General features: G+C 49.0%; 2 protein-coding genes across 5 annotated transcripts in view; both read left to right on the top strand.

Annotated features, from left to right (window-relative positions):
- Positions 1-8,870, top strand: part of UBR4 (ubiquitin protein ligase E3 component n-recognin 4) — a 79,920-nt gene extending 71,050 nt beyond the window's left edge. For 3 of the 4 annotated variants that reach the window (XM_017833435.1, XM_017833433.1, XM_017833432.1), the window contains 5 exons: positions 414-608; positions 2,320-2,544; positions 6,009-6,099; positions 6,917-7,079; positions 7,763-8,870. In XM_017833435.1, coding sequence (XP_017688924.1) covers positions 414-608; positions 2,320-2,544; positions 6,009-6,099; positions 6,917-7,079; positions 7,763-7,827 — 739 coding nt within the window. In that variant the 3' untranslated portion in view covers positions 7,828-8,870. The remainder of the gene's footprint in view (positions 1-413; positions 609-2,319; positions 2,545-6,008; positions 6,100-6,916; positions 7,080-7,762) is intronic. The other variant, XR_001877765.1, reaches the window with a different exon arrangement.
- A 10,556-nt stretch (positions 8,871-19,426) lies between these two features.
- The window catches only part of IFFO2 (intermediate filament family orphan 2), a 38,810-nt gene continuing 36,390 nt past the window's right edge, over positions 19,427-21,846 (top strand). Inside the window, exon 1 of the mRNA XM_017833497.1 lies at positions 19,427-20,160. Coding sequence (XP_017688986.1) covers positions 19,556-20,160 — 605 coding nt within the window. The 5' untranslated portion in view covers positions 19,427-19,555. The remainder of the gene's footprint in view (positions 20,161-21,846) is intronic.

The raw sequence follows: 21,846 nt of genomic DNA, 5'->3' as shown, positions 1-21,846 counted from the left end.
TTGGAGCAACCTGGGCTGGTGGGAGGTGTCCCTGCCCATGGCAGGGGGTGGGATGGGATGAGCTTTAAGACCCCTTCCAACCCAAACCATTCTATGATTCTGTGAAATCAGGGGTGGTAACATCTTGAATGCATATCAGTTGGGGAACTGTATCCCAGACCCTGGGCATGAGGAAAGAGTATTGGTGAGTGTATTTGTGTCTGCACATGGAATTGGATTTGCCAGAGTAAGAGTAAGCTGAGAGCCTCCCTTTGGGGAGGTTAATCCAAGGTAGCAAGGACTGCATTTTTATAGCCTGTTCATTCTTTAAAGCTCTGTTTCTGTGAAATACTTGCTCAGATTCAGAGCTGTGCTGTGGCAGAAGGATTTCTATTAAGGTTTTTGTTAAAGGAGCCCTTCCTGCTGTTTTCTAGGCACAACACGTACCTCCAGGAGTGCACGGGGCAGCGGGAGCCCACCTACCAGCTCAATGTCCATGACATCAAACTGCTCTTTCTGCGGTTTGCCATGGAGCAATCCTTCAGCATAGACACTGGAGGGGGAGGAAGGGAGAGCAACATCCACCTCATCCCCTACATCATCCACACGGTGCTCTACGTCCTCAACACGTCAGTACCTTCGCTTAGCAACAACCTCTGCCTTCGCTCTTAGTCTCAAAAAGGTCTTGAGTGCTGCAGTCTGGGCTTTGTTACAAGTATGTGGCAAGAAAGATGGGAAATCACACAAAAGTTTTAGGAGGAACCCAATTGCACATCTTAAGTAGGTTGTTAGGGATTTACATTGTTTGGAGTGAGGCGTTGCTGCCTGGACATGCAGGATAACAGGGAATCTATTGAGTAAAAGCAATTGGGAATTAGCTTCTCTTTCCATTTTAGATGTAATTATTACCTCTGGGGTGAGCAACAGGGTTATTAGATTAAAGAAGCGCTGGCAGCTTAATTTTCTCCTGAGCAGACAGAAGAGACACTGTGGTGAAGTAATTGTTAGCTGAAAACTTAACCCTGGTATTATGTTATTCAGTATTAAAATAACACAGTTTTGTTTCCAGTTTTGACATACTGGAATTCTCCTGCATGTTCAGGTCCATCAGATTTTCCTGATATTTTTAATTATTGTTTTTTTATTATCATTAGTATTTTTTACCAATAAAACAGTGCTTTGGCATGACATGGATCCATAGGCACCCAAATGCTTTGGAATGCATGAGCTGATTCTGATCATGCAAAAATGGATTGCCCATATATATCTTTTATTTGAATAGTTAGAGTAGTAAGTAATAGTAATTAGATGAGGGTATAAATATTAAAATCCACACATCTTCAAGGTTACTCCAAAGGCAGTGCAGTGGAATCTCTCTCCCTTTCCTACCTGGAACTAATCAACATTTTGGCTCTAATACAATTTGTCTATTATTTTTAATATCTATCTCCAGATCCCTGTGCTATTGTTTTCCCAGTCCCTTGGGAGACAGATAAGTGAAACTATTCTTTTCATCTCATTGGCTGCTTGTTGGCACCAGAGAGCCCTCAACCCACTGGGCAACCCTGGAAAACTGCATTCTGTTTTTGATATTAAATGGAGAAAATAAAGAGCTACCAGTTGCATCATGCAGCAAATGGAATGGTCACACAATCCTGTTTTATGTGCTGGGATGCTGCTTTATTCCTGACAGGGAGGTAAAATCAAAGGTCCTACCTGGCTGCAGCCTCTTCCTGCTGCAGTAGAGCAATAGATGTGTGATCCATCTTCACAAAGTGTGCTGGAACACAGTTTACACAGTTAGTCCTGGGGTGTTGGAACTTCTGAAAAGACTGGAGCTCTAGGGGAAAGGAAAAAAAAATATATATGTAAGCTTGCAGTAAGTACAGTATCTTTTTGTGTTTGACACTGGCCTGTATATCTCAGGGATTGCTTTTGCAGTAGATAAATAATATAAATGGATTCTCAGGTGTGGCTGTAGGAGCTGCAGCCATGTATGTAGTGTCTGATGGAAATGGTACAACTGGAATGCATGAACTTGCTGGCCTGACTCCATTTATTTTTTGCTTAAAAAAGGAGAAATAGCTCTGTAATGTATTGCTCTCTATTGAGGCAGTGCCAGATGCCTTGCAAACTTCTCCAAGGAAAAGGAGTCGCTAGGTTTGTATCTCCACTGGGAGCAAATCCTCACCCAGTGGATGAATTTGGGCCAAAGCTGCCCAGGTGGCACTGCTGTTCCCTGTGCAGGACTGCATGGATACAGTGCCCTAAAGCTCCTGGGAAGCAGCAGATGAACCTGTCAGAGCCAGAGCAGCTGCTGAAGCTTTTCCTGTGTTCCAGAACTCGAGCAACTTCGAGGGAGGAGAAGAACCTGCAGAGCTTCCTGGAGCACCCCAAGGAGAAGTGGGTGGAGAGTGCCTATGAGGTGGACGGGCCCCACTACTACACGGTGCTGGCACTGCACATCTCCCCCCCGGAGAAGTGGAGATCCATGAGGGTGGAGATCCTCAAACGGCTCCTGGTCACCTCCCATGCACGGGTGGTGTCACCAGGGGGGGCCAACAGGTCAGTCACCACCCCAAACCCACTTGTGTCACTGTCACTGAGGCACTGGTGTCACTATCACAGAGCCCCTCGTGTCGCTGTCAGAGAGCCACTCGTGTCACTGTCACTGAGCCACCTGCAGCTTATGGGGAGCAAAAGGAAGGAGTGTGTGTAGTTACAACACCAGATATTTACCCTTCTGAGTAGCTTCGTGCTCAGAGTTGCAGAGCTGTAGAATCCCAGAATGGTTTGGATTGCAAGGGACCTCAAATCCCATCCAGTGCCACCCCCTGCCACGGGCAGGGACACCTGCTATCCCAGGTTGCTCCAAGCCCCGTCCAGCCTGGCCTGGAGTGGCTGCAGCCACATCCCAGTGCTGGTATGAGCAGGAGCATTTAATTCTGGGTGGTTTTTGGAGTGGATCAATCAACTGATCAATGGAAACTATGCTTTTTCTAGGAGTATAGCTAAAAGTTGGGAAGATTCTTATTCCCTCCGAGTGAAGCACTGGAGTAACTCCTGCTGTGTGCTGTCTCAGAGCTGTAACACTCCTTGCTTGCCTTATTAAAGAAGCTCTTTCTGTGCTCTTTTGATCAGTGCACCAGCCTCCCTCAAATAGGAAAATAGAAATAGAAATCAAATGCCATTGCTTTTAAAAAAGAAAAAAAATCAATAGCAGCTGTCAGGCAGTTGAAGCACAAGAATAAGTGGCTGTGCCTGCATGACAAAGGCACGTATTTCCAGAAAGGGAAGGGGAATTCCAGTTTCTGAAAAGATGATTTTAAATAGCTGTCATAATTAGGGATCAATTCATTATTATTCTAAGTCGCCTTAAAGGGCATTCTTATGCTGATGACATTAATTATGTGTTTGATAAAGTCATTACAGTGTAGTTACACACAACCCAGCATGTGCCAATGCTCTTGGAAGAGGGAAAGGGAGAGAGCCCTGTGCTAGTTTCAAGCTCAACCTGTCTCCTCTTTCCCCCTCCCTGCCTGAATTCTGGGAAAGGGGGTTTAGCAGATCCAGGAGATGTTGTCCTAGAGGGCTGTTTTACTAGGCACAAAGGTGTGGGCTGGGAAAACAAAACCCCTGAGTGGGTTTGCTGTGGGTGTTTGGTGTTTTTTAAACCCTCAGTAAACGACTGTTCCTTCTCCAGGCATTATGCAATAAAAGCTGATTGAAACAGACACAGCAAAAAACTTCCAAAACCATCCAAGCTCTGGAATTTCAGGGGAGCACTCAGAAACAGTGCTCGGGAATTATGTTAAGGTTTTTTCAAGGGCTTTCTTTAATCTCTGCAGACTAAGAGAGCACAAAGCCTTCCTCTGATAAAGGCTCTCAGAAATAGCAATATGGCAATTCTGATTTCCAAGGTCTGTGCTTATCTATTCTTGTGGAAAATCAGGAAGAGAGCAATGGATGGTGAAATGCTCTGCAGATAAGTCCCAATACCTTGAATTTGTAGGCTGAGGCAGAGAGGAGGCAGTGGCTGTGACACCACAGTAACATGTCTGCATGCGAAAGATTAAAATTAGCATTCCACATTCGATGGGGATGTCTGGGAGCAGCTCCGTTCTGGGAACACTGGGGTGAAGGTTAGAGAGACTCAAGGACTCACTGTTACCTGTGCAGGGACAATGGAGAGGAGTCACTACAGGAACCAACAGGGCATTTCAAAGCAGCTGAGGATCAACTCATGATCCCCAAAATCTCGTAAATCATATGCAAATGCAGCAATAATCTGCGTTCCCTTGTACTCAAGGGAAGGCAGCAAATCCTGCACGTTCCCTGTGTGTGGGGGGGTTCCATCCAGCTCCTCAGCCAGGGTAACACAGAACTGGGGAGAATCCAGCCAAAAATGGCTTCTGGCTCTACCAGCAGTGACAGTGTCACAGGTGTCTGCAAAAACAAAGGGAGAGATGCTCAGCACGTCCTGTGTTTTAGAAACACTTTCTGTTTAAACACAGAACTAATTACCAGAATGGTCCAAAGAACTGAATCAAGTGACCTGCTCATTATTACTGAACCAAGAATTCTAACTTGAAAACTCCTGTGGACACTTTTCAGTGTAGCTTTCATCTGGAGTTTGGAAGGAAAATATACCCTTTTGATTTTTTTAACCTTTGCTCCTGACCATGACCTTTCTAAAATATTCCCAAGTGTCCATGTCTGGCTTTCTGCTGGTAATCCCTGTGCACCTGATGAGCTGAACCAGCTCACAGGAATGAAATGCAGCAGCTCTTACATGAAATAGCTGTTCCAGGAGGTAACTACCAGCCTTAACCCACAAGGGCCTTTTAGTTTTCAATTAAAGGACCAGACTCCAATTAGATCAAAACCATTCACATAAAAAGAAAGCCTGTCTTGCAGTATTTGGGAGGCCAGAATTAGCCTCGCTCTAAGTTGCTGTTCCTCCCGTGGAAATTTAGTCACCTTTACTAATTGATTTTCCTTTAAATAATTAAGCTTAGCTGCCTGAGCAGGCTGCCACCTACTAGAATGTCTGTTTTAAGGACAGACACACAAATGTAGCCTTTAATAAGAGCCGAAAATGTTCATTTCCCCCAAACAAACCCCAACCTGTGGCCAATTGGAGTTGGGCCGTGATCAGGATGCCCTGTTGTGGTGCTGACCTGCAGCAGCAATAGCTGAGCTGGTTCTGGATGCATAAAAAAGGGCTTTTTATTTTTCCAAAGCTTTTAAGTGTTAAGCAGGAAGTAGCATGTGATGGGGCAGATGTACCTGAGAAACACATGCAAGAAAATTCCAAAGCCATTAGAGCTGCTGGCAGGAGGTTCCACCTTGCCAGAACCTGTTTGTGATTAATCCTGTAAACTTTGGAGCTGTTATCCCAGCACTGCTCTGCACCTTTTGGAGCATTCCTGCAGCCAGATGCTGGATTTCCAAGAGAAGTCCTTTGCTGGTGAGAGAATAACCAAGAAGATATTAAATGGAAATTCCTCCATTTCTTAAAGGATTTTTCCCTCAGAGTCTTTCAGAAACACTTTCGTGATTTAGAAGCAAAATTATGTTCTCTGACGCGGACACTGACTGTGTCTGAATCCTAGATATTCCTTCAGGAATCTGCTGTTCTCCAAGTAGTGAACACACAAACAAAGGCTGTAAATTGTTTTTCCTACTTTGCTGTTGACTTTCTACATAGTCTTAGCAGTCACAATTTCACTTCTCTCTGTGGTTGTTTCCTTCCTGTGAAATAAGGTTTTGTTGGCAAACCTGCTCTAGTTACACCAGGCACAGCTGGAGTAAAGAGCCTTCCCAGCCTTAGGAATGGTTGCACAGAGAGCTCTCAGGTGCCCAGTGTTTGTTTCATGTCCAGGAGGACACAGCAAAGCTCACTCAGAGCTGTTCCCATGGTGTTATTGATGGGTTATTTGGCTGTTTCAGCTTTTGTGCTATTCACCAGATGGGTTACAAAGCATAATAAAGGGATCAACTCCCGGATTGATTTTCTTGTCTTCCAGACTGGCAGATAAGGCAGTGAAGGAATATGCAACGTACCGCTCTGGCCTGCTCTTCTGGGCGCTTGTCGATCTCATTTACAACATGTTCAAGGTAAGGAAAACCTGGAAATTCATCTGTATCAGCTGAAATTCTTCTATCTCAGCTTTCTAACCTGTGCAACTACAGGAATTTGAAATAGAAGACAAACTTTGAAGCCCCTTTTTCCAAGATCCTTGTAAACACAAAACTTCATAGAATCACAAGAATGGTTTGGGTTGGAAGGAACCTTAAAGCCCATCTTCTTCCTCCCCCTGCCATGGGCAGGGAGGGACACCTTCCACCAGCCCAGGCTGCTCCAAGCCCCGTCCAACCTGGCCTTGGACACTTCCAGGAATGGGGCAGCCACAGCTTCTCTGGGCAACCTGTGCCAGGGCCTCACCACCCTCATAGGGAGGAATTTCTTCCTTCTTCCTTTTTCTTCTTCACCTTGTAAGAGCACAAAGGCTGCAGGAAGCTGCCTGTGCTTATTGTACCCCTTGCAGTTCAGTATCTGAAGAATTGAGAGACTTTGCCAGTTGGCAGCACTCCTGTATTGTGTATTTGCTTATTTTTCCTATTCATTGTTCATAGAAACAGGAACATTCCAAGGGAAACTGTTGAGTAAGGTAGGAGGAAGGGGCATCCACAAGAAAAAAACTGCAGCTTCTAAAGAATGTTAAGTAGTTGATGTGAGAAAATGCCTGTGACCTTGTTTCGTTCTGTACAAGAAGATGGTCAAGTCACACATGGGATAACTTGTTCTCTGTGGTGTGTTTGCAAGAGGCAGGGCATGCAAGTCCAGGAGCAACAGGAGAAGGCAGCAAGGTTTGCAGTTACCGTTTTAAATAGTTATTTTTTAGACTGATTTGGTCTCCTGTTCCCCTCTCAGAAGGTGCCTACCAGTAACACAGAGGGAGGCTGGTCCTACTCTCTCGCTGAGTTCATCCGACACAACGACATGCCAATACACGAAGCTGCAGACAAGGCCCTGAAAACCTTCCAGGAGGAGTTCATGCCAGTGGAAACGTTTTCTGAGTTTTTGGATGTGGCTGGTAAGTGTGTGCTTTCCCTTTTATAGGCTGCCTCGTGCAACTCGTGACTGGAGACAGCAGCATTCCTGACACTGCTGCAGCTTGTTTGGATGAGACAGAGAGAGCAGAGACACCAGCAGTCCTAAACTATCTCAGAAACAGTTGGGACACGCACTTGAGCATCCCCAGGCAGGAAATTCTCTCCCAGCTGATCCTGCAGGTCCTCCCCCTGCTCTGTTAAACATACAGACTTAGAGCCTGAAGGTGTTTTGCGGGGTGTGTGGTTTGATAAATAGATGTGACCATGCACTGGAGGCAGCAGTTGGGTGCATCCAGTGTTCCTGCTGAAGGGATTTTGGTACCCCCAGGAGTCAGGAGATGCTGAAAACATGCAGAGAAGCTGTTCTTACTTCTGTCAAGAGTTGTGCCTCAGGTCTCTTCCTGTTCAATGTATGGAGCATAGCAGGATCCCTGTAGCTGCACAAGAGCGAGTGCCATATGGATTTAATGCACACATTTCAGTCCCTCCCTTCTGCTCATGAATCCAACAAGGGTTTTTTTATCCTCGTTGTATCCAGACTTAAAATAAGATTGCAGCTGTCCTTAGTGACTTACTTACACATGCCCAGCACAAATCCTCAGTGTGGGCAGGAGAAGCAGTGTTTTGGATCTAATTCTTCTGTCTTGTCTTCTTTTGTTTAAAGGACTCTTATCAGAAATCAGTGACCCCGACAGCTTCCTCAAGGATCTTTTGAACTCCATCCCATGAGCAGCCAGCACAGAGAAGCTTTGGGCAGAGACTACACTAGCTTGCCTTCCACCCCTTTGTGTTCCTTCTCGTGCAGTCTGTCCCTTCCCTGAGGAGTGCTGCAGTTTTTTGTTGGATTTTTCTTTTTTTTTTTTTTTTTGGTTTGGTTTTGGGTTGTTTTGTTTTGTTTTGTTTTCTTTTTGTTTTTTTATTTTCTACAATTTTTCTTCATGGAGTGATTTGGAGTTTAGATTTGTTTTATCCTGTATTTCAGCACTTCTATCTGTAAAGCCTCGTGCATTCAAGCTGGTTGAAAGAACTTGTACAGAGAGGAATCCAAACCAGTAAATCTTAATGCTTTAGCGTGCACCTCTTTGAAGTTCAATAAATCGAACAAATGGGTAAGCTGGGTTTGACTAGTACTTGTAGTAGCTTAAATGCCAAGTTCTTTCCCACATTTTCTTTTGGAGCTCCTTCTCCTAGGGCTCAGAGCTGCTGCTCTGTCCAGCCCTAAGTCTGGACAAGGAGCCACAGGAAGCAAAAGGCTCCCAGTGAGTGAGGGAGCACTGGGCACTGACTGACTGACTGTGTGTGCAGGTTCCCCTGTGGGACACGAGCCTTGCCCTGCAGGGACCTCCCACCTTCCTTCACCTGGCTGTGGGCAGGAGCTCCGTGTTCCCCTCTCCAAGGCATGTTGGATCACGGGGCCTGTCCTGACCCCGCTCTCACCAAGGCTGTATCCAAAGCGCGTTGTGCCTCCCATGGCAACAGCCCCTCTCAGAGGGGTCCTGCTCGCATCACACTTATCTTCTCTCTCTGATAAAACTTTCAGCTTCAGCAAAATGCATGTTCAAGAGACCCTGCACACTTCTGGAGCCTGCTGAGCGCCTGCATCCCATGTGCATGCCCTGCCCTGGAGCCAAGCACGTGCTTGGAATACAGCCTTGCCCTTCTCACCCACCTGTGCATGCTGGAAACCTCCCCTGCCCACCAGTTGTTCTCCTGTAACCAGCTGCCACATGGTGAGGCTGGAATCTAATAAAGCTTTCCCTGTCTTCCTCGTCTCTGTTTGAACTTGAATTTCCGCAATCCTAATGCAGTCCCATCCCAGAAAGAAGAAGAATAACAATAATTTTACAGGCTGAATAACTCCCCAGCCTATTTGATGCCTTTTGTTGGTGTTGGCCCCGCGCTGTGATTTGGCAATTAGCAAAGGGGTGAAGGTGCAGTGTTTTTGTTCTCACCTCCATGGGTGCTGATGTCACTCCTGACGGTTGGATTTGCTGCTGAGGAGGAGAACTGAGGAGCAAACAGCCTGGAGAGGTTTGTAGTAGTGTCTTACAAGGGACTCAAGGTCTGATGGTGGGTTGGGTAACTGTCTTGCCTTGTGAAGTACAGGAGGGTCTGATGTGGGGTTTGTTCTCTGTCCTGCCGCTCACCTGCCTTTGAGCCACATCAAAGAGCAAACCTTGTTTTAAAAGCACTGTAAAGTGAAATATAACAGTCCTCTCTCCAGATGAGCAGCTCTAATGTTCCCACGGGTGGATGCACCAGTGTTTCCAGCACTGCTGTGCAGCAGCCTGGGAAATGCTAAAACCCCTTTGGAGTCAGTGACCCTCCAGATCTGTGATTCCTGAAGGCAGCAGGGAACAGGTAACAAGAAACCAGGTTTTTATGACCATGGTTCTAAAGGTTCTCTCAATTCAGTGCAAGGCTGAAACCCCACCATGTTTTGACTTTGTCATTTGTGTAACATTGAGTGGTTAAGCTCCACACGAGAACTGTTAAGGAGTTTTGGGGAGCTGGGAGGAGCACCAGGCTGCCTTGCTGACCTTCTCAGTCTCTTTTCTGACAAAAATAGATCTCTTCCCCTTCAGCCACAGCCTTGATGTGCCAGCAGTCCCTCAGCTTTTGCTCCACAGCTTCGCCTCCCTGGCAAAGGAAGGATGCTACACCTTGGCAGTGCCTTTGTGCAGCTTTTCCCTCTGAGGGAACTTCAGCACAGCTTCAGCACAGCACAGCTGATGGGAACCCTAGTTTGCTCTGTTGGTGTTGGCACAGGTCTTCTGCAAAAACAGGCTGTGCTGCTGCAGGAACTGGTAAAGTTTATAGCAGCCAAATAATTCTGTTTCTACCCATTCAGTTGGTTCAGCAGATCCTTAAACTTACCAGGAGCAGAACGTGATCACTGTTTGTTCACTGATGTTTATAAGACAAGGAGGAGATGGAATCTTAAAGGGAGGTTATAAACTGTGTTCTTACAATTACAGTTGCAATAAGCTCCTCAGAGCTATTCTGGATGGTTTTGCAAAGGCCCACAAATGTGTTTTGGAAAATAAAGGTGGCTCATCGAGTACCTCCCTGCCCAGAGCACAGGAGAGATTTATGAACAAGCCAGGGCTGAAAAGAAGGTGGGAACAGCCTGACAGTGGAGCAGAATAGCCTGGGAGGGACTAATGGCTGACAATAACAACCCCAGAAGACCTAGGGAGGGACAAGAACAAAAGGAAAATGTTTTGGAAAGTTTCAGCTGACCAGGCTGACCACACACAGAGGCTCCAATGTTAGTGCTGCACAAAGGCAAAGAGCTCCAGGGAAAGTCAGCAAAGACTTTGGGGGAGTGTTACTAAATTAGAAGTAAGAGAGAAGACTGAGGGAAAATACCTCAAAGTGGGTAAAATTACTCAAACTGATTAACTGTTGTCCAGGAGCTGGACAACAGAGTCAACCCCCCCTCTCAAAAAAATAATCAGTTAATTTCCAACGACATTATTTGGGGGAAAATCCTTTGTGATGCACAAGAGGCACTGTGAGCTGTGGGATTGCTTTGGCCCTGACTGTGGGAAAGAGCTTCCCGAGGCGATCTGACATCCCAGCTGTTCACGCTGGGCTGGACTCGGGTGATCCTTCCTGAGTTTGGGAATGATTAATTACTCCAGGGAGAACAGGGTGCCCTGTCCACGGTGGGGACACACCAAGCCCTCCCACCTGCAGGTGACAAGGCCTCAGTTCATTCATTGTCACTTCCATGGCTCATTCCAGGCTCCAGCCCCTCGGGCACCTGGGACCTGGACAAACCACTTGGCTATTCCATAAACATAGGAAGCTTGACCTTCCCCCTTGTATTCCATGATGGTTTCCTTGTCCTGCTGCTTTTTCCCGTTGTACTTCCCTTCTCCAAGCCAGGCAATGCCCTTCTGGAAGTGTTGCAGGGCTCTTTCCCACAGCTGTCCCAAGCCTTCCTCCTGCTCCTCTCTCCCTGCTCCCGATGCTTCCGACCAGCTCTCCAGCCAAGTTTCTCCTGTGTTTTGTCTTTCACTGCAATTGCCTGGAAGTGTTTTCAAACAGGCTGTGGATTGGAGCTGCCGAGCATAAACGCACCGTGAGCTGCAGTGTTTCAGTGCCATAAAAGATTCCCTGGACTTTTTCCGATGGGGAAAAGTGATTTGTCTCCCTGGATGCGCATCTGCTCCACTTGTTTTTCAGGCAGGGGAGGACACCTGGATCATTCAGCAAGACCATGGTGGAGCCAGGTGGATGTACTTGGGTTCATCTTGGGATTGCAGTCCCACAGACCTGGACTGAGTCCCATGTGCCAATTTTGGCTGTTGAGCTCCTTTTCCTTCAGGAATGTCCCAACAGGCTTTGCCAGCCTGGCCCATTCTGACTCCCCAGCAGGAATAACCCTCTGGCCATGAGCCTCCAGCACCCAACCCGTGTCTGCTTTGGCAGTAAAGCAAATATCCTGGAGAATTCCCTCCCTGCCTCAGCTTTCCCTTTTGGACCAGCCCTGTTTCCATTTCAGGGAGTTATTCCTTATCAGTTTATACTCCATGGAGCTCAAGGACTGGATGGGACATTCTCCAAGCAAATGCGCATCAGAAATGAGTACAGAAAGCACCAAATCCAGATTCCTGAAATAAATTCACAATAATTATTTAATTATTAAATTCCAGGGGCAATCACCCTGCCAGCCCAAGGAGCAGCTTTCCCAGCACATCCAGCACATCCTAGGACCCAAGAGACCTCTCATGGTCCGTGTGGTTTATTTAGGAGCCCCCTGAGATAAGAAAATCAAGATTGGCCTTGACTTGTTTGCTGCACGTTGCTGGACCACGTTCTCACCTGAGCAGGGATGATTCACACCTCACGTGTAAGGAATCAAGGGTACAGGAAAAAACTCACTGTGCAGCTCCTAAGGAATCAAGGATACAGGGATACAGTTCATAAGGACTGCTGGTAAAGGGGCTTGGGTCAATTAAGTACGAAATCACTTTAGGGACGTCCCCCCAGTACATGAAGTTGTTGGGAGAAAGCAGCTACAACCACCTGAACCTCCAGGAATAGTTACTCCCTTATTTCTAAGAGGGGAAAAAAAATAATGATTAAACCCCTGTTTGTAGATTGTTTTAACCAGAATTGGTCCCATGTGTTCACACTGACAGCTCAGCTCAGGGAGGAACCAGCTCCATCCCTTTTATCCAAACCCCGCATTTCAGCAAGGATCCCTCTCCCCCTCCCCATGGCCAGTAGGAAGAGATGCTTTTTGTTTAAAATTATTTTTAAAATGGTGCAAATGACATGTTGAGGGGAAGCCTTTGTGCTGTGTTTTAACCCAGGCAGGTTGGGGTTCTCCAGGCATTGCCTTCCCAAAAGACAGCATCCCCATCCCAAATGGGAAGCTTTTAGGGTGTGTGAGGAACCCTGTCTGCTACCTCTGGAAAGATTTTGTTTATTTTCACAGAGCTTATTAATTTTTTTAGAGCAGGATCATCCCGTGCTCACAGCTGTTCCTACATCCCGTCTCTGTTGCTGCAGGTCCCAGAATTGGAGTGGGAATTACAACCTCTCTCTTGCCCTGCAGTGATTTTCCCCTTCATCCCATCCCACCATCGTCACAGATCCAGGAGGAATCAGACACATTCCCTGCTGCCTGATTCCCACAGCCAGGTGCTGCAGAGCTCTCCTGCCCCTTCCTACATCCCCTCATCGTGAGGTGAGCATCAGGCACCTCACGATGGATTTCCCACTCCAAAAAGCAGGGCTTTCTTTCAGGGAAGGTGTCACCACCCGACACTCCTTGGCCTGACTCAGCCTGGCCCTTTCCCTTGTGAAATACGAACCACCTGTAGGTGAATCACTGCCTGAGCTGTGGGAGAACACCAGCCAAACCTGGTACAACCCTCCAGTGAATCCTCAGTGATCCACAAATGGCCCTGGAGCTGCAGGAGAAATGGGGTTGATGCAGAGAGCCCAGATCTGCTTTTTGACCTGCAGCAATTAACCCTGACCTGCTCCAGGGGGGAATATACTGATATTTTTTTGCTCCTGGGGAAGCAGGATAACACTCTCTCTACAGCCCTTCTCCAGTGGGGAAGGTATGAGATATAGAAAAGAGCAAATATTAAGCAGAAATTGGAAAATTAAGCTGTTTGTGGTTTAAGCTCAGCTTTGATATATGAAGAGAGGCTGAGCTTTAAAAAAAAAAGGAACATGAGGAACATTGTGTTCAGTCTTGGCTGCTGTTGACTTGAGAGCAATCTTGGGTCCAACATCTTTCCCATCTCTCCCTGTCATGGGGACATGGTGGGACTGGAGAAGGAGTAAAGGAGATGTTCTAATGTGGGACAGGAGGTGGAGGGCAGGGTAGCCAGGGATACCCACTCCTTAAAGGGCTGTTAGGCTCCAGTCATTGAGATGTGAGATCTTTACCATAATGATAATAGCCCAATAATTACTGTTATTCATAACAATAATCCCGCTCTTTCTTTCCCAAGTGTTGTGCCAACAGGACCTCAGTCACCCTCAGCACATGCCCTGGGGTAAGTGGGTGCTGTCCCCAGCCCAAGATGAGGAAAGGGCTCAGGATGCTCCTGTGGAGGCTGAAATCCTCTGGGGCTTGAACACAAATTACAGCCCTGGGCAGAAATGACAGCCAAAAGCAGCACCCGGGGACTGATTAAATCTCATTTTCAGCCCTGAGGGGTGTTTGGGATGTTGTCTCTAGTTATCTCTTGTGTTGGTGTTGGCCACACCACCCAAATATCCATGTTTGGGACACCCCACAAGCCCTTCTCTGAGTGTTTAATCCCTGCAGCTTCTCCCAGGCCGCCTTTTTTTAAATCTTATTTAATGAGCAAATAGGAGTGCGTTGTAAACCCAGCAGCATCCTTTAATTATTCCTAATATTTGATGGCAACAAGCTAATTTCTCAGTGATGACATCAAATACTAAAGGCACATTTCCCAAGTGCCAGATCATTCCTATTTCTCTTCCCTCGGTCCCTGTTTTGCTGCTCTCAGCAGTTCAGATGTAACGAGCTCAGGAAGGTGTTCACCAGCCCAGGGCTCCATCACAGGCTGGGAACCACTGAAAACTGGGCACTGGGCTCCACCCGAGCACCTCTCCCTCAGAATCACCCCAGGACATTGGGAAATCCAACTCCCACAGCTTCGGCTCCTTGACTCACTTCGCTGACACCAAGTTTTCCTGCAGCCACCACGAGCACCCCTCCAGTTCAGGAGGAGAAGCCTGAGTGCTCCATGGTGTGATATCCACTGCACAGAGCAGATCCTGCTGGCCCATACTGCTGGAGAAGGAAGGGAGGCAGGAAATACTGGTCCAAGGAGTGGGATGCCAGGAGGAAACCCAGCAGGTGCCCACTCCAGCCACACCCAGTGCTCCCATCACCAGCTCCCACAGGGAAGCTCTTCTTCATTGTGCCGTGCAAAACCTGTCAGGCTGAAAACCCCACAGTGCAAGCAAGGAAAATAATTAGCTAATGGCTTCTGGAAGAGAGATTTAGATAGGGAGCTAACAGTAAATCCCAATTCAACTTACCCCTCTTCAGTGCTCTGAGCTTTGGATGCTGCTCAACCCAGCACAGGCTGCAAATCTAGGGGAAGAACAAGAAAGAAATCATCTATTCTATTAATTTAAAAGTTGTTCTGCATTTAAATCAATCGGGTCAGGGTTCACCTGCTCGCTGAACAATTGGGGGATTGAAACTGCACTTGGGCATGCCCAGATCAGCGATGCAGCATCCTGCAATTATCCTGGATGAGCTGCCAGAGCGATCCCTGCCTCCTAAGACACACCTGCAGCGACCTGTACAGGCTCAGAGAGGCATATTTGCTGCTCTGCTCAATACAGATGCAAATGTTTGGTTACTAGGGAAGCAATGAGTCGCCACAGTCTCCAAGGAAATGCTCCGGCGGCGGCGTCTCAGCCGCTCTGCCTGCAGATGCTCCACTCGCTGGGCACCTTAATCTCTTGCTGCATCTCTGCCTCCTCAGTTCACCCACCTTTTGGGGTTGCACCTGTTGCAGAAGCTTGTCTTTCCAAAATATTTACACCTCTCCATGGAGAAGATCAGCCCCAGTCCAGGTGAGAGGGAGGTGCTGAAAATAAGCCAGCCTGGGACCATTCCAAATTCTCTGCTCGTGGGCTGAGGGCACATGGAGCTCTTTGCCCATGCATGAGCAGCATTTCTCTCTGTGACTGAATTCTACTTTGTGGTGCTGATGCCCATAAAACCCCCAATGCCCATAAAACCCCAAATGTGGCCAAACAATGTTTTTGTGACTGAAGCAAATGAATAAACCTGCAGTTGGGAGAAGGTGCTGGGTTTAAGCTGCAGCTCCTCTTTTGCCATGAGCTGGTAGAACTAATAGAAAATATACTGGGGGCCAAACCACCATTTTAGGAGGAGAAACCTCCTTTAAAGGCAATAAGGAACCTGCAGGGAGGAAACCTGCTGAGTTTGTAGCTGTGATGTAACTCATCCCTCCCACATTATTGACGGCAGCCAACCTGCCAAATACTTTCTGTTTTCACAACGTTACACTGTGACCAATGCAATTCTCGGCAGGATCCAAAGGCTTCCCTTACAGGGTTGGGAACAACCACCGTGGTGACTAACCCAGCCCTTTCCCCAGCGAGTGACACCTGGAGATGGGCACAGCCTTTGTGTCCTGGTGCTGAGGCAGGGTCTGAATCACGCGAGGCGTCGCTGGGGCAGCCACCGAATTCCTGCCCCTCTTCCCGTGCTCCTGCGCAGGGCACAGGCTGCCAGGGATGGTTTCTGCTCCCAGTGCTCGAGGAAAAGCCCTGATGCTGGTGCAAGCATAGGAGTGTGTGGGGAAAAGGGGCTGGTGGAGTTGGAAATGCTTTGCTGGCCAAAAATGCAGCTGGGATGTGACAGGACTTGGTGCTGAGCTGCCAATGCCATCATCTCACTGGTGCCTGTGCACCATCCTAGGGGCTGGGTTACAAACCAACCATTTTGGGGGTGGAACTGTTAAAAATACTGCTTGTTTCAGCAGCCTGGTTTGCTCAAACACTCTTACTCGGGCAGGCAGGATGTGGTGGAGGGAGAGCCCCGGGCGTGCGACACGAGTCCCAGTTTCACCACTGGAGGTTGTTACATGGCAGCCTCAGGAAGAAGCTGCTTCTTGTTCCTGCTGAGCCCAGGGTGGATAAATCTCCCTTTTCCATCTCTGAGGTCAGTGAGGTGCTGGCTTGGGCAGTTGCTGCAGTCCAAGGGATGAGGGAGGGGTGTGAGAAAATCAGAACCGAGCAGGACTCCATGAGGTGATTGAGTGGGTCATTCTCGAGGACTGGGGAGTTTCATGGATGTTAAGCCAAAGGATTTTTCCTTGTTTGTTTTAGAGGAAGGTTTATTCAAACACACAAAACTTAACTCTGTGGTGATGCACGTTGGCCCAGGAGCATCATCTCCTCGCTGCCACTCAGCACAGTGTGGGGGTGCTGGGGAGGCTGCTGGGTTTGGTTTGGTTTGGCTTGGCTTGACTGAAAAATGGTTACTTTACTAAGGAAACAAGAATTTTCCATGACTGCCGGGCTTAAAAAGTGTCAATGGATATAACCAAACCCAGGAAAATTAGTATTAAAAAACCTTAAGCAGATGCAGAGAGCAGCCCTGAAATGGTTGCTGAGAGTTGGGAGTGAAGGATGCTGCCAAAGCAAAGGTAAAATGAGTGTAAAATCAAATCCAAGGATCCAGATTCCTCAAGCCCTGCTCCAGCCCATGTTTGGGTAGAGCAACTGCAAGCAAAAATACACCCAGTATGTTATTATTATCAGCATCACTGGGGTGGTCACTTATTTAATTGCTGGATAGTTCCTGCATTCAGAAATAGCCCCCTTTCCCATCCCTTTTCCTCCCTGTCCAAGTAGGAAGGGGCTAATCAGTGCTTAATTATTTATATCTGCAATTGGCAGGCAGTGAAGAGCTTTCCGTGGCAGGAACTGGAGGAATCCCTACAGGAATGTCCCCAACTGCCACAGGGTATCCCATGGACAGTGGCTGCTTGGCATGGGGTTGGTGGTAGCAGGTCAGATCCAGGACTGCCTGAGCCCTCGTGGAACAGGGACTTCCATTTCTCCCAGCCTGAGTTCAATTAATTGCTGTGATTAATTCAGGATGATTCACTTTCAGGGGCTGGGATGGAACCTCACCCTGGTGGTGGAGCAGGAGATGCTGGTGGTGACCGTGGGCATCTCAGAGATGAGCCAAATCCCATCAGGAAAAGACTCATTGATTTAACAACCTTTGGATGGGGTGTTGGTAGATCCATCCTCACCACCTGGTGATGGGCAAGGAGGGATCACGGGAAGCATCATCTCACCAGAAAGGTACAAAAGCCTTCATCAGCTGCTTTATCATTCCCTCTGATGTTTTCCTGCTTCCTTAAGGGAAAAAAAAATCTCTTGTTGTTCAACAGGATTTTCCTACCTGTTGACTGAAATCACCCAGCTCCTTCTAGCACCACCTGCTAGGGAAGATGCCAGGTGTCTGAAAACAGGGAAATCCATGAAATCTCAGGATGGTTTGTGTTGGAAGGGACCTTAAACCCCATCTTGTTCCATCCCCTGCCACAGGTGGAACCTTCCACTAAACCAGGTTACTCTAAGCCCCATCCAACCTGGCCTGGAAATGACCCAGATCTGGCAGAAACCTGCTCTTGGTTGGCTGCTGCCCCAATGAGACCCCTCGTATTGGCAGGTTTAGTCAATTCTCGCATTTTCCAAGGATTTCTGTGGATCTGCAGGGTGGTACAAGTCACGGAAACATTTCCCATTGAGCTGCAAGGTTTTTTATTTAAAACTGGCTCTATTTGATGCACTGATGACACCCACGATCAGCACCCACAGCCCTGCCCTCACAACCCAGGCATCAAGAGCTTTTCCTCAGCACTGAACACAAGTTCCAGTCACCACAAGCTGAGGCTGAAGTGGTTTGTGCTCAGGGAGAGATAATCTTTCAGGTGTTTCTTTGAGTCACCCTTTTAATAAAGCACCTCCACCCAGCACATTTATTTTTTTTTCCAGGAGGTGCTGCTGGGAAAACACAGGTCTGTAACACATTAACAGAGCCCTTTGAAGAGCCTTTGGTTTCGGTGCTGAGCCTGGCTGGGGGTGCTGATGGTGTTTCAGCAAGTGGGTGCTGCTGTCTGTGGAGTCAAATATAAATATTGCCTGGCAAACCCCATGTTTTTATTTCAAAAATGGATTGAATTATTATTACTACATCTTTACAGCAGTGTTACTGAGAGCTTTCCGTGGACCTCACTTGCATCATTCCATGCATGGCAGCACAGTGGAGGAATCACATCATTCAATTAAACAATATCCTTTGATTGCCCAGTGGGCCAGAGGTCCAGGAGCAGCAGTTGGGAAACACTCGTTCAATAACTCAATTATTACAGTAGCAGCATTGTTATTTAGCACTTAGGAAGGGCTCTGCTTTGGGATAACAAAATTCACCCTTATAATTTAATCTGATCTGAACTAATTGTAGAACCATAGAATGTTATGGGGTTGGAAAGGACCTTAAAGATCATCTATTGCCACTCCCCCTGCCATAGGCAGGGACACCTTCCACTAGCCCAGGTTGCTCAAGGTCTTATCTAACCCGGCCTTGGACACTTCCAGGGATGGGGCAGCCACAGCTTCTCAGGGCAGCCTGTGCCAGGGCCTCACCACCCTCACAGGGAAGAATTTCTTCCTAATATCCAACCTAAGTTTCCCCTCTTTCTATTTGTACCCATTACCCCTTGTCCTGCCACTCCAGTTCCTGACAATGGGTCCCTCTGTGGCTTTCCTGTGGCCTCTGCAGACACTGGAAGGTGCTGTGAGGTCCCCACACAACCTTCCCTTCCCCAGGCTGAACAGCCTCAACTTTCCCAGCCAGTTTCCATCGGGGGTTAGTAAGGGATTAATAATAAGGTGGTTTCCCAGAGAGCCAAAAGCAGGGATGCAAGGCCAGGGGCCTTTATCCCATTTATTGCACATTTGCCAATTGATCCGGGAGCACACCGAGGGCTGTGGAGCGCGTTGGACCCGATTACCCCCAAAAACCAGCGCCCCCCACCCCCGCCCTGGGGACACGTGGAGGGACCCGCGCGCGGCTGCGGCACCGCGGGGGGCGGGGCCTACCGAGGGGGCGGGGTTATGCAAATAACGCCGTCCTGTATGGACTGACGGGGCGTGGCCATGGAAATAGGAGACCGATACGGAAATGTAGGCGTGGTTATGCAAATCAGAGGGGCCGCGGGCGGGGCGCGGCCCCGGCGCGGGGGGGGCGGGGCCGCGCCGGTGTCCGCTCAGAGCCCGGGCAGCGGCGGCGGCAGCGAAGGGAGGCACCGGCAGCGCCTCCCTCGTCGCCTCCATCGCCTCCTTCTTCATCGCCGCCTTCTCCATCCCCTCCGCCACCGCTCCCTCCGCCATGAACTCGCTGCTGTTCGGGGAGATGGCCCGCGCCTTCTCCCCCGCCGCCGCCGCCTCTTCCTCGTCCTCCTGCCCGCTGGGCCCCGGCGGCGGCGGCCCCGCGGCGGCCGGCGGGGGCCCCCCGGTCACGGCCGCGCTGCGGAACGACCTGGGCTCCAACATCCACCTGCTGAAGGGGCTGAACGTGCGGTTCCGCTGCTTCCTGGCCAAGGTGCACGAGCTGGAGCGGCGCAACCGGCTGCTGGAGAAGCAGCTGGCGGCCCAGCAGAGCGAGCGCGACCGGCGGCTGCGCTACAAGACCTTCTCCCGGGACCAGGCGGTGCAGACGGACGGCGGGACCCCCCCGCTGCTGCCGCCGCCGGGCCCCGGGCACGGCGCGCTGCCCTCGCCGCCGCACTACGGGCGCCTGCCCGGCACCATCTGGAGCTACACCCAGGTCCGCCGCACCGGGGGCGGCGGCTTGGAGACCGTGCAGGGCCCCGGCGTGTCCTGGATCCACCCGGACGGGGTCGGGGTGCAGATCGACACCATCACCCCCGAGATCCGCGCCCTCTACAACGTGCTGGCCAAAGTCAAGCGGGAGCGCGACGAGTACAAGAGAAAGTGAGCGATGGGGAGAGGAGGGGGAGCGATGCGGGATATCCGTGCCTGCACTGCGGGGAAACGGGGCATCCTTCTCTGGGAGCGTTTGGGGGGAGCCTTGGGGACGTGGGGACAGCGCTCCCCCCTCCCCAGGGCTCCCTCCCTCCCTCCCGAGAGAGGCTTGTCCTCAGTGGGGGTCGAGCCTCATGTTGGCACCCAAAAAACCGTAGGATCCGTCCCTGGGAGGATGGAGAGCCTGACTGGGGTTGAGCCTCATGTTGGCACCCAGGAAACTGTAGGATCCATCCCTGGGGGGGATGGAGAGCCTTGGTTTTAAAAGGAGCATTGCCAGCTTAACTTAAAAAAAAAATTGGAGAAAGGAAATAATCTCTTATTAATATTGCATTGCATAGTTACTCCTAAATTTAGCTCAGTGTCATTTTCTGGTCCGATTACTCCAGTAGTCAATTTTTTTTTTGTGCCAGCTCCCCGAAATTAGCTCAGTGCTGCAATATTTGGGTTGCAAATACTGCAGGGGAGGGTTTGCACTCCCAAGATGTGCCTCGGAATTAACCAAAACAAAAGTCTTTGTAAGCCCTGGAGGTCCCTCTTGGCCTGTGGGCAGCCCTTGGGTTGTGATGGTGTTTTCCCTCACCCTCGGTGATGGATAAGGTTCCTTTGGATTGCTGGATTTTAGCCGTGGCAGAGATGGAGGCCAGAGGGAAAAAAAAACTAGCTGCGGTTCTGCAGGGAGATTCCTGCAGTGTCTGATGAGCAGGCCCTTTGGGGCCGAGTTTGGGCATATTTAGCCTTAAAATGCATTTCCTCCTCTCTTAGCCGTGTTTTTTTCCTGCAGAACACACTGAATCTGTTGTTCCTTCCCTGGAGGAAGCCGGCATTCCCGGCTCCTGGGCTGTGGAGCGCGGCTGGGTTCCTTCTGTCCGGGGTGACAGACTGCAGTGAGCTCCTGCACACCTCGGGTCACGGCAGCTTTTGTAACACACCTCCCTGCTGAAAGAACTCGGCTCAGAGACATTCTCTAGGCAGGTTTAGTGGTGATTTGTGGCCTGTAAAGTGCTGTCTCCTTTCAGTGCATCTCCTTGTGTGCCCTGATTGCTCCATGGCTGGAGCTGCTGATGGGGATGGAAAGCAGCAGTTGGCCTCTGTTTTCCAGCCTGGGCTTGTGGGTGCCATCGTGGCAAGGGGTTGTTTTTGTTTTTCTGGTTGGTGCCAGGGAGATGGGAGTTGTGACGCCAGAGGAAGTTGTAGTGGATGGTGGCTTGGTTAAAGGAGATACGTGTGGGCTGTGTCACCAAAAGTTGGGAATACTTCTTTTTAATGGCTCCATGATTTATTTCTGCTTCTGGGTGAAAAGGAAACTTTTGGGGCTTCAGGTTCAGTCTTTCTACTGATATATAGTTGATTTTTCTGCTTTTACTTGCTTGTGTAAAGCAAATTTTCACCCCAGTCTGTGTTCCTGCACACTCAGGGATTGCACAAACCAAATAAACTCAGTGGAGTGGAGAGGAACCCCAAATCTTATTCTTGCTACCCTCCTGCCCCTGAAACAGGTTTTTCTCTTGAAAATAAAATGTGGTGAACACATATTAACACGTATCACATCAGTGATGTATTTTATGGATGTTCATTACTTTGTAATTGGAATGATTATTCCCTTGTTCTGTGAGCTTCAGTCCCACATGGACA

Source organism: Lepidothrix coronata, unplaced genomic scaffold (genome assembly GCF_001604755.1).
Source record: "Lepidothrix coronata isolate B3197 unplaced genomic scaffold, Lepidothrix_coronata-1.0 Scaffold214, whole genome shotgun sequence".
Lineage (NCBI taxonomy): Eukaryota > Metazoa > Chordata > Aves > Passeriformes > Pipridae > Lepidothrix > Lepidothrix coronata.
The sequence above is the reverse complement of the archived record's forward strand: the minus strand, read 5'-3'. Positions and strand labels throughout refer to the sequence as shown.